Source organism: Lolium perenne, chromosome 3 (genome assembly GCF_019359855.2).
Source record: "Lolium perenne isolate Kyuss_39 chromosome 3, Kyuss_2.0, whole genome shotgun sequence".
NCBI lineage: Eukaryota > Viridiplantae > Streptophyta > Magnoliopsida > Poales > Poaceae > Lolium > Lolium perenne.
Genome location: NC_067246.2, coordinates 52,818,842 through 52,833,131, shown reverse-complemented (window position 1 = coordinate 52,833,131; position 14,290 = coordinate 52,818,842). Strand labels below are relative to the sequence as shown.

The window sequence follows — 14,290 nt, the reverse complement described above, 5'->3', positions numbered from 1 at the left end:
CCAGAAACATGGCACAAAATCATGTTGTATTTGCAAATGCAAAACAGATAGACAACACATCTACTAAAATACAAGGAGATGTGTGCAGGGGTTGGACCATTAGTGACCTGAATATTTTTAATACCCTGGGGATCAGGAGTTCAAGAACCATCACATGGCCAAGCGTCAGTTTTCATGGTCTGCACTTTACTCAGCTACAAGTTATTTGCCCATTTAATTGGCTAACTCTCCCTCATTGATGCCTTTTTAAGCCCGCTTTCACGCTATGTTTCTTGCGGTTAATTCTTTCTTGGAGTTGCACCTGTTAGCAGTCCGATCCAGCGGTAAAGCTCTTCTCCTTTTCTTTGACTTGTTCATCCCTTCCTATCAATGCTATATATAATAAACCATACAACATTGCAACTGGTTTCTTGACACTTCTCTCAGTTCTGAAATATTGAAACTTGCAAGCCCTTTTCCTTCTGTTTATCTGTCAAGAGAAACTTTGACAACATGCAAAGTTTTGGAAGGTAACAAGGAGCAGGCGAGCAGCAACCTCTCTTGTTTGCTACGATTTTCTTTATTATTTTTTTACCCCTCTATTCCTTCTTCTTCTCATGCATTTTATTCATTTCTACGGCAAGAATTCAATTTCATGGCTCCCATCTCCTGCAGCCGTGCAATCTTGACCGCAGCACATGGGCGGTGACACCACGTGCCATGTATTTATTTCTTGTCTATTCTGCCCCATCCCTGTGCTAGCTTCCATCTCCCCTTTTCCCCTTTTCTAAGTGATTTTCAAATCTCTTCTGAATTGGTCAGAACACTGACTGTACACCACGAGTTTGAACAAAAAGATTCAGACCTGCTCTGCACTTTTATATGCAGCAGTAGATCTTGGATTCTTCAGGTAGCAGTAGCAGTAATACACGTAGCAGCAGGAGTAGGTGGGCGGTGGTACTTGCTACTTGGTCATCTTCTGCCACCCTCTCGTGCCCTCTGCATCTTCCAAGGCTCTTCCACGCGTTCGCTTCAAGCATTGACCGAAGCGATAAATCCAGCTACCTTGCTCTTGACCTGTTCTTGATTTACTTCCCTGCCTGTCTGTCTGTGTAGTGTTTTTTAGCGCTCAGATTTGGTAAGCACGAAGCTATGAACAGGGCTGGCACCTTGGCGCAGGATCCTGAGTCCTGACTTGCGACTCTGAAGGCGGAGGGGCTTCTTTTCTTAGGTGAGAGATTGTGTTCTTATGTCTCCTGCTTATGTGGAATCTGCACCGGTTGTATGTTTCAGTTTCTTGAAGCCATGTTTAGCTGCTGTTTTGGGGGAGATGGTTGTTCCCAAGATCTTGCAGCGTTTCTCCAGGGATGCTGTTATTTTGATCTGGTCTTGGTTATATGGCTTGCCATCCCAGTTTTCTCTCTTAATGCGACAGTACTATTACCCACACGCCTGGAACAGTAGGAGGCCTTCTGCTGAATCATTGAGTTTCTGTTTGGTAATGAGGGGCTATCTTTTGATACTACAGTAAGAAAACATGTTTCTCATGTCTTGTTGCACAGCAGCACATGTAATCCATTAGAGTGATGATCTGACAGTATATATGATTTTCTTCTAGTTCATCACAGATGAGATTTAGGCATTTGTCTCCCGAGGGAATGATAGGTTTAAGTTCGGTCAGGCGTTAGAAAATGTGCACAGTTTTACACCAACATAGTACTAAATGCTAATTGACTGGTGCTAATTTAAAAAAATGCAGAACATCTTTTATCCAACTAACAAGGATGACTAGATACCTTCTGGAAAAGTGAATACTGATTTTACTAATTTCTTCATCTGATTAACTTGAATAAGTTGGTGTTGTCATTGTTGCCATTTACTTGCTTATGCATAATCTTTTTGATTGGTTGATGCTGAGTTTATATGGTGTAGTATTCATTTCGCAGTTCGCAGTGCTATACTTCAGAATGATGTTTATGATTTGCCAAGTTATCAACTTATCATTCCTTTCTTTTTCGTCTTTTGAAGAAAGATATAGTTTTCATTGCTAACCATCCACATTTTCCCTTTTTATTTAGTGCTTGAATCTGCTTAGCTTCTAGCTCTCCTTGAAGATTTGTGAAGAATGAAGCCACCTTTGGAAAGAAACCCATCCAAGAAGCGCCATTCTTGGTGGTGGGACAGTCACATCAGCCCCAAGAACTCGAAATGGCTTGCGGAAAACCTTGAAGGTAAGCTGATATTATACATGAAAAAAAAAACATCCGTACTATTTTCTTAGTACTTAGTATAGATTTACTGCCAAGTGTCAATGCATGTATAGGCACAGTACCATTTTCTGATTGGATGCTGCACTGAGATGAGCATAATTGAATAACAATAAAACAAAGGAAGTACAAGTCTACAACATCAACTTTCTTATTGCCCAGATTCTTTTGATGTACATATGAAGAGCTATATGACTAGGAATTGGTAGTTGAGTAAATGGAGTACTGCACAAGTTTTGATGGTTATTACTGTTCTCTTAGGTTTAGACGTGGTAGCCTTATGTAACTGTTCATCTTGCATTTCTTCCTAGGGGGTCTAGAAATACCCTTCCCCAGACCCCACAATGTGTGGGAGCTTTCAGCACTGGCTACACTTTTTTTTAACATGGTTACTAAGCAAGATTGACAATGCTTCCATAGTAAAATTATATAAAATGCTTATATTTTTTTTTTAAGTAACAAATTGGCAGCGAGGTTAAAGAAAAAATGTTGATGCTTTCTTTGACAATTACTGCTTTTTAAAAAGGAACAGTTCTGATATTCTTGTCTTCTAGCTTTTATTTTATTACTCATTTTACTGGATGAGCAGATGATTGTAATTGAATAGCTTGAGGTGTTGTCCTTGCTACTGCTATATTCCTTGTCTAATCTTTCTCTGAACCGAAACATGCAGAAATGGATAAACAAGTGAAAGAAATGGTGCAGCTTATCGAGGAGGACGGCGACTCCTTTGCAAAGAAAGCACAGATGTACTACCAGAGGCGTCCGATGCTCATCACCCACGTCGAGAACTTCTACCGGATGTACCGTGCTCTAGCCGAGCGCTACGACAACGTCACTGGCGAGCTGCGAAAGAACATCCCTTCCAGGATGCAGTCGCAGGGATCTCTAACCGGTTCCGAGTGCGGTTCAGAGCGCCTAAGGTCGCCGTCGCCGTCGCCGTCACCATCTCCCGAGCTGCAGAGGTCCTGGACAAGGGAGCAGAGCCCCAGAGCCGCCGGCTTCGACTTCTTCCTGAGCAGCAAGAGCAACGACACGCCGCCGTCGAGGAAGGATCCCGAGTCGGCTTCGCAGTCAGAGTCCGATGCCAAGTCTGAAGACGGTGAGGATGATAGCATTGCGTACACATTGCATCAGAAGATTATCGAGCTTGAGGATGATCTCAGTGCGGCAAACCGGAAACTGCTTGATGCAAACGAAAAGCTCGAGGGTTTCGAGGAGAAGAGCCTGAGGTGCCACTGTGATTGCAAGGAAAATGGGAACGGTGTCGGTCAAGCCACACGAGCTAGAGACATTCAGGGAGAGCTCGAAGACGCCGCAGTTTTGACAGAAGAGCACTCTAGGTTGCTGGAACAAAACAAGGCACTGGAAGCTGAAATCGCCAATCTGAAGGAAGAAATGGCTTCAGCCAGACAGCGTTTCGACGACAAGATCTCTGAGAGCGATGCCGAGATCAGCAGGTACAGGTTGGAGCTCGCCGCTGCATCCGAGAAGCTGCTGCAAGAGAAGTCCGCCAACATCGCAGAGGTCGGTAAGCTGCAAGAAACGATCAAGAGCACCAGGCGCAGGCTGGAGGAACTTTCTGAAGAGAAATCTCTGGTGGAGGAGCAGGTGAAGCAGCTGGAGGAGGCGAGCGCTGAAGCGGAAAAGCACATTCAGGAGCTGGTCCATGCTGCTGAGATGCTCTCGGAGGATAAGTTCAGACACGAAGCCGAGGTCCTGACGTTGCGGCAGAGCATCGAGGATCTGAAACCAGAATTTGAGAGGATTTCTGAAGAGAAATCGTTGCTGAAGTCGTGGTTCACGGATCTGGAGCGTGTCGTCGAGCGGGGAAGGAGCGTTGTCATGGAATAACATGGTTTTGTCGGAAAATTCAGTAGCTAGGAGTATATTTTTTTGGCTGAAATATTGCATGATGCAAAACTGAGAAATTCTGCCGTGCGTCGTTGTAAAAGGTGTGCCTTTGCTTGGACATTTGTTGCCTCCTGATGATAGGTGATGGTGATGTATGTGCCGATGCTATGTGAGAATTTTGCACTGAGTATGCATTCATTTGGCAATAAAATGTCTCTGATGCATTTTGCAAGTTCAGTCCCGATACATGAAGCTGTCCGATTATGTAGTCAGAACTGAACTGTTCCTTGTAAAAGTTCAGCGAATGTTTCGCATCAACTTTTATGGAAATTTAAATTTATGCTTGCGCCACTGAGTAACATTGGTCCGATCAACACATTGTAGGCTTGTAGCATGAGGCAGCAACTAAACTCTGAGGGGTATATGTGCCATCTTCAGCTGCATTAACACATAGCGTACGAGGCAGCAACTAAAGTCTTATTCTTAGATGAATCTAGAATTGATGATATTTCGGAGAGTCTCATGCGAAAAATGCCATTCTTACCGCGGAGGAGGCGTTTTAGCTCATAGAAGAATTTGCACCTATTATGCAAAATAATTACAAAATAATTTTAAAAATGTTAAAAAAAGTTGACATAAAAATTATGATGTACATTGTGACATTTTATGTTCGTACACAAGTTTTCGTGAAAAAATAACATTTTATGTGATCTGTACAAAAAAGACAAAAAATATCCTGTACATAGTTGTGTTGTAGCATCAAAATTTACCTTTTTTGCAGGAGAGACAGAGAAACAAGAAGTAAGAAATTTTCTGAAAACTTGTGTACGAAAATTAAATGTTTAGATGTACATGCAAAATTTTATTTCGAAATTTTTTAACACTTCAAAATGTATTTTCACACAATGGTTCATATAATCCTACGAGCTAAAGTGGATTTTCCTTCTTATCGCCCCTTATTTAGAAAAAGGAGGTAAGGAACAATATTTCTTTAGATGAAGCACAGTAAGGCGGTGGGAAGCTGAGTTATTTCAAACCTTCTGGGACATAATCACAGGTGATTTATTGGAGAGTTCTTTCAAAACCTTTAGGGACATAATCAAGGTGATTTATTGAAGCTGTCTGGCGAACTGCATGGCGGACAACTTGAGCTTTTCCATATTAGTTTTGAAGAGATTATCTTATTACCAAAAATTAATGATGCGAAATAGATTCAGCAATAAAGACTTATAATCTTCTTAAATGTTTGCTTTAAAATTTTCACTAGGGTAGCTACTATTAGGCTATTATATAGTTGATCACATGGTGCGTCCTACTCAGACTGCTTTCATGTAAGGTAGATATATCTTAAATGGGGTTGTAACCTTGCAGGAAACAATCCATGAGTTACATCGTAAAAAAGTTGAATGGGGTGGTCCTCAAAATCGACTTTAAAAAGGCTATGTGTAATATCCCAGGTATTGGGGTTACAAAAATAGAGGAAACAGATGTGTGCATTGCATTCATGCATAGAAAATCTGGGGAATTTTCGCGCTTTAAAGTAAAACAGTCACAGTAACTGAAGTTTCACTTGACCTTGTTGGAATTGAAGTAGCTCATCAAGTCAAGCGCTATAAACCTTAATGTGACTCTGTTAAAACTTTGTTTTGGGTAGAGATAATTTGATCTAAGGGGTTAGATCAAATGGAACTAATAATCAACACAACAACACTTTACTCAATGATCAACCACCTGATCTTATTAAAGATCACAACATGATATTCCTAGCCATAACATATGAACATCCATTTAATTGGAAATCAAGTAACAATAATTGAAGAAACTATTCTTCACTTATCTTCTCCATGTCTTAAATTAATCCATGATCCTACCATGAACCTCATGGTATTTATTTTACTTTATTCTTGGAAGCAAGACAAGGAGATAAACTCTAGAAATATATATTCCTCTCTACTACATATTAATATACATCAAATCTAGAGAAGTGAGAGTTCTATGTTACTTATTAGAGGATCAAGGATAAACCTTGAACTAAACCTTGGATATACATCCAAGTATTCCAACCATCACCTTGAAGAGAAACCCTAGGATATTATTCCAGACCTTCCCTAGAGAGAGAACCCATTTATGTTAACCATAGATATTGGTGACTACATCATTATCTTTGGAGAATAACCTTAGGTTAGAATTGAAGTCCTTCCCAAATGAGAGAGACCATTCATACTAATCCTAGTTCTGTTTATTTAAGAATAAATGACAACCTTTGAACTAAAGTAGTAGGTTGTAAACCATTTTCCTTGGAGTGGTGAGATGACCCAATATCACATGGAATAATAACATATCCATGAATTGATAAAGTAAGGAGGAGATTAATTCAACCAAGATAGCCAAGTGGAGTTTTAGACTTGATATCTATTGAGATATGGTGAATACACCATAAACCCTAGAATAATCTATTCCTATATATGAGAGCTCAAGATATAGTGTTACACTCAAGATAGTTGAGGAAACACTTAGATTTAAGGGAGAGACCTATTATATATATCCAAATGGTTATATCATCATTCATGAGAAGAACTCTAAGTAATTATCTCAGGGAATCTCCTGGGATATAAACTAATGAGGCAACCATAGTAGTCCCATTCCAGAAGCTAAATCAGAAGTATTATACCTTAGTAGATCAAGACAATGCTTGATCATAGAAGTGAGAAACCCATTTAATGAGATATACCTTAGGAAGCCAAACCTTGATCATTATAAATTGAGTAACGATCATAAACCCTAAGAACTTGAGGTAGAGATATTTAGAACAAGTTGATCATGCCTAATCAATGGTCCTGCTCTTGAGGTATGTGAGGATAAGTTAAAACCTAATAGGACAAGTAGATATCATTCACCACATGAAATTATAGGGAGATCAATAGTAAGCAACCCTAAGCTTATATCCTAACTTTAACTTGTGAATCACTTGGTGATCATAAGTACAATTCTACCACATCTACATTCCACTTATCTTTCACTTCAGAACCATAAGAAAACTTTTAGAGTAAAACTCTATACTTTATAAGGTGAGAAACCATATATCCATATGACCAAAGTTAACTATAAAAAAGAACTATAACCAATGTAGTTACTTAAATGATAAATTGAGGTTAATAATAGAAGCCAATTGGTAGAAGATAAAACTAATTCTCAATATCTTAGTAACTAGAGGAGAACATAAAATGTTAAGTAAGCAACCACCTTATCATGGTTAGGGTAGATTAAACCCTAGCACATGCAATATGGTGTTATTTCATCTCTATAACCTAGAATTAAACCTCAACCCTAGTTTATGTATCACTATGGTGATCATAATATAAACCAGGCCATAATTGAGATTCAAACCAATTGCTATTAGGTAAATATAATTAGAACCCTAGAATTTCTCACTAGTTAAATCCTATACTTAATTATGGAGCATAAGATGAACATAGTTGAAACCCTTTATTAAAAACCATGTGAGGTGATCAACCACTTACCTTTGTAATCAAGACCAAATCATTATGGGAACAATATGTACTCTAGGCATTTTCAAAGATAATAATAGTGTTCATCTTAAAAGGGGGTTATAAGAGAATTCACAAAACTATAATAAATAGGTGATCCCATAAAATAATATGTAAGTGAAACAAACTCTCAATTAAGAAACCAAGACCTCATAATAATCTTTAAAATGCTTTGAGCACCAATTTATACACTTTAAATAATTCAAAAGAAAGTTGTATTGCAAGGAGGAAAAGGAGTTTCAAAGACCACATAAATTCATGGCTAAATTAAAGATTTAAAAAGAAACCACAAGGATACAAACAAATTCATGCATTACACATTTGTCTTGAACAATAAAATAATGCAATGATCATTGTTATCAAATCCTAATACCAATTGTCAAATACCTGCAAAACAGAAAAGAGTTAAAATATGAATTCAAATCTGAATTCAAGATAGAAATACAAAGCAGAAAATAAATAAAAGAGAAAAAGAAGAAAGGACTTACCAGGACCTTACCTGGCCGTGTAGCCCACCAAGCAGCCCAGCAGACTCAGCCCACCACGGCCCAACATACCTCTTCGCGTGGATAAATACGAGGGAGACGTCGTCGTCTTCGTCTTCGACACTGGAGGCGCGGGAGCTCGCCACCGCGACGCCAAGGCCACGTCCCGCGGTCGCCGCCGGCGTTGTTGACCGCCAGCACACGCCAATGACCCTATAAAATGCGTAGAAGCTCTCAATTTGACCTCTCTTCGTCTCGTTTGCGCCAGAACCCGAAACCCTAGCTCGCCGGCATTCCTCTCGTCCCACCATCTCCGACCACCCCTGGAGCCGCCGTTGAGCTCAGGAGAAGCGCCCTGGCGTTCTCGTTCACCTGGTGCAATCACGCGTTAAGGGGAGCTTGGAGGAGCGGAAATTTGGCCGTTCCCTTTCGCAGTACTACGAGGGAAATGGCGACCTCCTCGTCGCTTCCGTCCTCGATCGACCACATCAACCAACAGAAAATCATCAAGGTGAGATTGCGCATCTTGTGAGCATCATATCGAGCCTTAGATCGAACCGTACAGTCCTGTCACCGTCGACCACCATCTGCCGCCGTATTTCCTCATTGCCGGTGAAGTTCCGATGACCAATAGAGAGCGGCGCCACCACCACGAGGTTCGCCTCAACACGCTCGTTCCAATGCACACGCACATGCCCCCGCGGGAACTAGGAATCACCGGCGCCGTCGATCCCTGGCCGCCGGCAGAGCCCATGGTTGCCACATCGGCACCATGTGGCAGCCAACGTGGCATTGGCCCACCAGTCAGTGACTGGGTGTGTAGGTGTAGCCGGGTACATTTAGTAGTTTCAGCCATTTTCTTTTATTTCAATTCAATAATTGCTGCAACTTTACAAATTCATATAAAATTCAATATAGTTCAGAAAAATATAAATAATACATCAAAATTCATAGAAAAGTAAACTCTATCCAATAAAAATATAATATGAACTTTTTATTTTTAATAAAAATTTAATTGTTTTATACTTAATAAATAAGTCTTTTCTTTTATTCCTAAATGAATTAAAATTCAATAATTAGGAAAAAACTTCTAAATTTAATAAAAACCAATAAGTAAATCAGGAAAATATTAAAACTAATTTTCCTTTACTATTAACTTATTAAATCCTTAATAAGAGGATTTAAACCCTAATTAATAATTACCTTAATTATTAATTCATTAAAAATAATATAATGCCAATTCAACATTATTTTTAATTCCAAGTTACTAATAACTTCAACTTTAAAATGAAGTTATTAATCAAAGAACTACATGGTAAATAACAAACCCTAATTCCATATTGAATGATAGTACCACCCTATCATTTCATGTGAACCCTAAAACCCTAAATCAATTAGGAACCCTAGCTCCATTAATCAATTTGAAACCTAAATTGCTTCCAAACCTAAACCTAAGTTAGAACATGTGATCATGATATTTTGATTTCATTCATAGAACCATAGTAGCTTCTAAATGTTTACCTTGATCACATAAAATGTAGTAACCATCATTACTAAATTAGTATCCCATGTATTCATCTTAATCAAACCTAGATGATCAAATAGAACCAACCATAATTCCTATCTTTAGAGGCAACAACCTTAATTATCCATATTTAGCATCACACCCCTGTGATGAACCATAATAGCAACCATGCCCATTAATTGTGCATCACACACCATACCCACTAAACCCTACTAGTGTTAGATAATTATCAAACATCCTATTTAGGAACCAACCAATCTTTACTTAGGGAATTAAATAGCAAACCTAATCAACCTCAACCTTAATTGAAATACTTCTTATTATTTAAGAAGTATGTTCTTCAAAAGTTATTCTTTTGAAGAAAATAAGGAATCATCATTAATCCTGCCTAATAGGACTTATAGTCAATAACCAGCTATCACCAGGAAGGTATACCAACCTTGATAGCAACTATTTATAATAAATTGCTCAAGATGCCTAGGCTTAACTCAACCTTACAAGCCCTAGGTGTTGAAGAATCCAACTAGGTTGTGATCCATCTAATATCTACTCCAGAGCAAATTGGAACCATAGTTAACCATAGAAACCACCAACCTAATTATCATACTTGTTCTTTATTAAGAACATGTTCTTCAAAAGTTATTCTTTTGAAGTATATGATAATTAATCATTAACCATGCCATATAGTGTTAAAACCAACCACTGTTCTTTACTTGTTAACATTATGCCAATTATCATTCTTTGTGTGCTCAATTGATTACTATGTCTTATTATCTGCCTGTTTATAATACCAAGTAATCACACCTAAATAAGAACCTTGTATGTGAATCACTCTAAAAGTGCAACACACCCTAAACCAATCATTACCACTCACTAATCCTAAATCATCGGGGTTAAGACACGCTTAGAGCGATTGCATCTCATTCTTATGCATTATTGCATCCTTGCCAATCTTTTAAACATCGTCCTTACCGGACGATGATGCTATTCCAGAATTTGGAGTTATTGCGTATCGAAGACCTTGCCTGCATAATCTTGCAGTCAAGAAAGGCAAGTTCATCACTTGCTCATGTCATTTGAGTATCTTTATCAAATTACTTGCAAAGTACTATGATTATCACTATTGCATAAAAACCAAAACCACTACTTTCATAACTATGAATATGACTATGTGGTGGGCAATGGAACCATGGATTGTGTTGATATGGTGGAGGTTCCATTGCAAGGGTTTATATCCATCTAGGATTAAACAACAAATGTCGCCAGTGATTCTTGTGCCGTAATACCCATGTTAACCATAAGATCCGGAGTGGGACGGAGTAGTCAAAAGTGTTTCCACCTCTCGTACATCAACGGACGCGCTTTACCGTAGTACACTTGTAATCCAAGGGGGCAAGCTGGTGAGGCTGGGGAGTCCTAAGTCCCCACGGCATTGTCCGTAGTACACTTGTCGCCCGAAGGAGCAAGATGGTGAGGCTGGGGAGTCCTAAGTCCCCACGGTATTGCGGTCTATGATGGGTTGCAGCTACCGGCGAAGGAGTTTGGTTCGATCCCAGGCTGTCGTCATGGTCGGGGTCCACCCTGAAATATATGGGAATAATGGGACCGGCGAGGACCCAGGGTCGGGGCATGCAACAAAGGGTGGGTGTGCGAGGTAGCGGAGGAACATGATTGGCTAGACCTTATACCGGGCCTCACACCATAGGAAGTGTGGACGAGCACGCGGCTCGGTTGGCACCAAGGTTAAGATCTCTTATGGGTAAAGCAACACACCTCTGCAGAGTGTAATGAACCGTGACCTGTCACTCCCTGTTACGGGATATGGAACTGCGAACGCGGCCGGAAAGGAGCTCCATGAAGTTCTAGTAAACCGGTGAAGGCTGACGGACATAGTTCTTCTGAATAAAAGCAACCTTTTGAAGAAATGGTTATGAAAACCTGCATTGGTATTAGACTTTCTGGTCTAATGCCGTAGCTAGTGCATTAAACATCTCTTTCCTATAATGAACTTGTTGAGTATGCTCGTACTCATCCCACTCTTAAATCCCCTGCTTAGATATGGAGGCATCGAAGGAGGATCTACAGTGCAACTCGAAGGCCAAGGAGTCAACAACTACTTCAAGAGACAGGACCCTGTCAGAGGAGTCAAATACCACGTCCAACAAGGAGAAAACCTAGATTAGCCATAGAAGGGAACTAGCTTCCTAAACCTAGCTCCTATTTAGCTAGAATCTATTCTTAGCCACTGTAGTTAGTTAAATACTCTACAAGTAGAGTTCGTGTTAGGATTAGACTACGAGTCGTCCTTCTGGAGTTTAGTTGCAGATTTACCTCATTGTAAAGTAGGAGGCTGTGCTGATCTTATGTAACAGAGTCTGTATGTAATTCTATAGACATGCCTTGGACCCACATATGTTTCTGTTGTACCACTCTGAGCGATATAATACTTGTGGAACGGTGTTTCATTGGTGTTATATCAGACTTGCATACTACACCATGCAGTGGTATGCCGGGTCACCACACTATGATAAAGTTAAATAGTCATTTTTTCAACAAACTCTCAGAATGAATTTTTTTATGAGTGGCACACCTTAATTAATAACTTTATTTTTGGAGTAACACTACAAGAAAAGTTCTGATAGACAACGTCTCAAAATCGTCCGCTAAGGGGTATTTTTCGTCGCCTATGGGCCTAACCCGACGATATGGGTTCTGTTGTGGAAACTGTGTCAGGCAAAGTCCTACGATGATTTTTTCGGTCCGTCGCGTTTGGGCGCCCTTCCGCCACGGAAAATCGGACCGTTGCCCAAGTGTTTCCGGGAGCTCGTTGACTGCTGACGTCATGCAAACTGACACGTGGCAGACGCCGTTAACTGGCAGTTAACGGCGTTAACCGGCTGAAACCCCGTGGTAGATGGTAGGCCCACACGAGGCCTGCCACGTCTTAAGCGGGCCGGCCCATTAAGTTTGCGGGCCGGGCCAGCTGACTTAGTTTGACCGGTCAACTATATAGCTGGGCTGGTCAATTAGTTACGTGGGCCGGGCCTAACCTCTAAGGTTGACTGGTCAAAACTTTAATGGGCCGGCCCACTAAGTATGTGGGCCGGGCCGAATGCACTCGTTTGACCGGTCAACAGGCAAAAGGGCCGGCCCACAAGACATGTGGGACCCACTTTCCTGGTTTCGGGCCGGCCCATTTACAAAGTGGGATCCACATTAAAGCAACTGGGCCAGCCCAAGAAGTTATTGGGCCGGCCCAATTAGCATGTGGGTCCCACTTTCCTGCTATCGGGCCGGCCCATTTAGTACGTGGGGTCCACATTTGATCAAATGGGCTGGCCCAATAAGCCAGTGGGCCGGGCCAAAAGCACCGGTGGGTCCCACTTTCCTGTTAAAGGGCCAGCCCATTTAGTATGTGGGGTCCACCATATAGCAAGTGGGCCGCCCAACAAGATAGTGGGTCGGCCAAAAACACAGGTGGGTCCCACGTTCCAGTTAAAGGGCTGGCCCATTTAGTATGTGGGGTCCACCATATAGCAAGTGGGCCGGCCCAACAAGATAGTGGGCCGGGCCAAAACACTGGTGGGTCCCACTTTCCTGTTAAAGGGCCGGCCCATTTAGTATGTGGGGCCCACCATATAGCCAGTGGGTCGGCCCAACATGCTAGTGGGCCGGGCCAAAAACACAGGTGGGTCCCACTTTCCTGTTAAAGGGCCGGCCCATTTAGTATGTGGGGTCCACCATATAGCAAGTGGGCCGCCCAACAAGATAGTGGGCCGGCCAAAAACACAGTAGGTCCCACTTTCGTCTTAAAGGGCCGGCCATTTAGTATGTGGGGGCCACCACAAAAGCAATTGGGCTGGCCCTACTTGTTTGTGGGGCGGCGGGGTAGTGGGTGGGGTCCACCTTAAAGCAAGTGGGCCGGCCCAATAAAAGTGTGAGGTCCACAAGAATCAAGTGGGCTGGCCCAATAAGTAAGTGGGCCAGCCCGTTTAGTTGTTGTTTATATGCTCGGCGTAATAGGCGCTTTAGGATTTTGCGGGCGGCACATATGTGATTTCGCTTAATTGGGCCGTTTAAGGGATGGGAATTCGTGATTTAGCTAATGAGAATATTTACGCAGCATTGATTTAAATGCGATAGCCTCACTTACCACAAGCACCAAAGAAAAATGCGCGAAAGAACTATAAAAACTAACTAAATATTACATCACCTGCAAGGCATTGAAAAAATATTACGTAACCCGGAGAAATTGAATGGTAATTAAACCTAGCAATACAATGAAGGGATCCCAAGAAATCTTTTAAGTTGTCCATGCGGCACCTATATCTGAAACAAAGACATTACAAGTTAAGACAAAGAACAATGGAAAGGCAAAGACACTACAATATTGTTTGCCAAAGAATTTGGAACTCATCATTTCGTCTTTATAACAAGATCATTGTAATGCGCACAATAAGCAAACAAAGAGTGCATGCCGCATACCAACAGCCAATATAACAGCATGTTAGAATGAAACAGAGACTTACTACCGTCGAGTCCCATGCAAACCAACATGTTCAGGGAGTACAAAATTGGCATGAACAACATAGTAGCAGGCTATAAATTTTGTAACAACGATCGAGCAAGATG

General features: G+C 41.1%; 1 protein-coding gene across 1 annotated transcript; it reads left to right on the top strand.

Moving 5' to 3' along the window:
* Positions 1-392: 392 nt before the first annotated feature.
* Positions 393-4,346, top strand: LOC127341249 (protein NETWORKED 1B-like). Its single transcript, XM_051367042.2, has 3 exons — positions 393-1,210; positions 2,058-2,210; positions 2,920-4,346. Exons 2-3 carry the CDS (start codon positions 2,105-2,107, stop codon positions 4,098-4,100), a joined length of 1,287 nt encoding a protein of 428 aa, XP_051223002.1. The 5' UTR covers positions 393-1,210; positions 2,058-2,104; the 3' UTR covers positions 4,101-4,346.
* The last annotated feature ends 9,944 nt before the right edge of the window (positions 4,347-14,290 follow it).

Coding starts and splice junctions, on each gene's coding strand:
- LOC127341249 (XM_051367042.2), top strand. CDS start 2,105: ATGAAGCCACCTTTGGAAAGAAACCCATCCAAGAAGCGCCATTCTTGG. Junction 2,211..2,919: donor GCTTGCGGAAAACCTTGAAG/GTAAGCTGATAT, acceptor CGAAACATGCAG/AAATGGATAAACAAGTGAAA.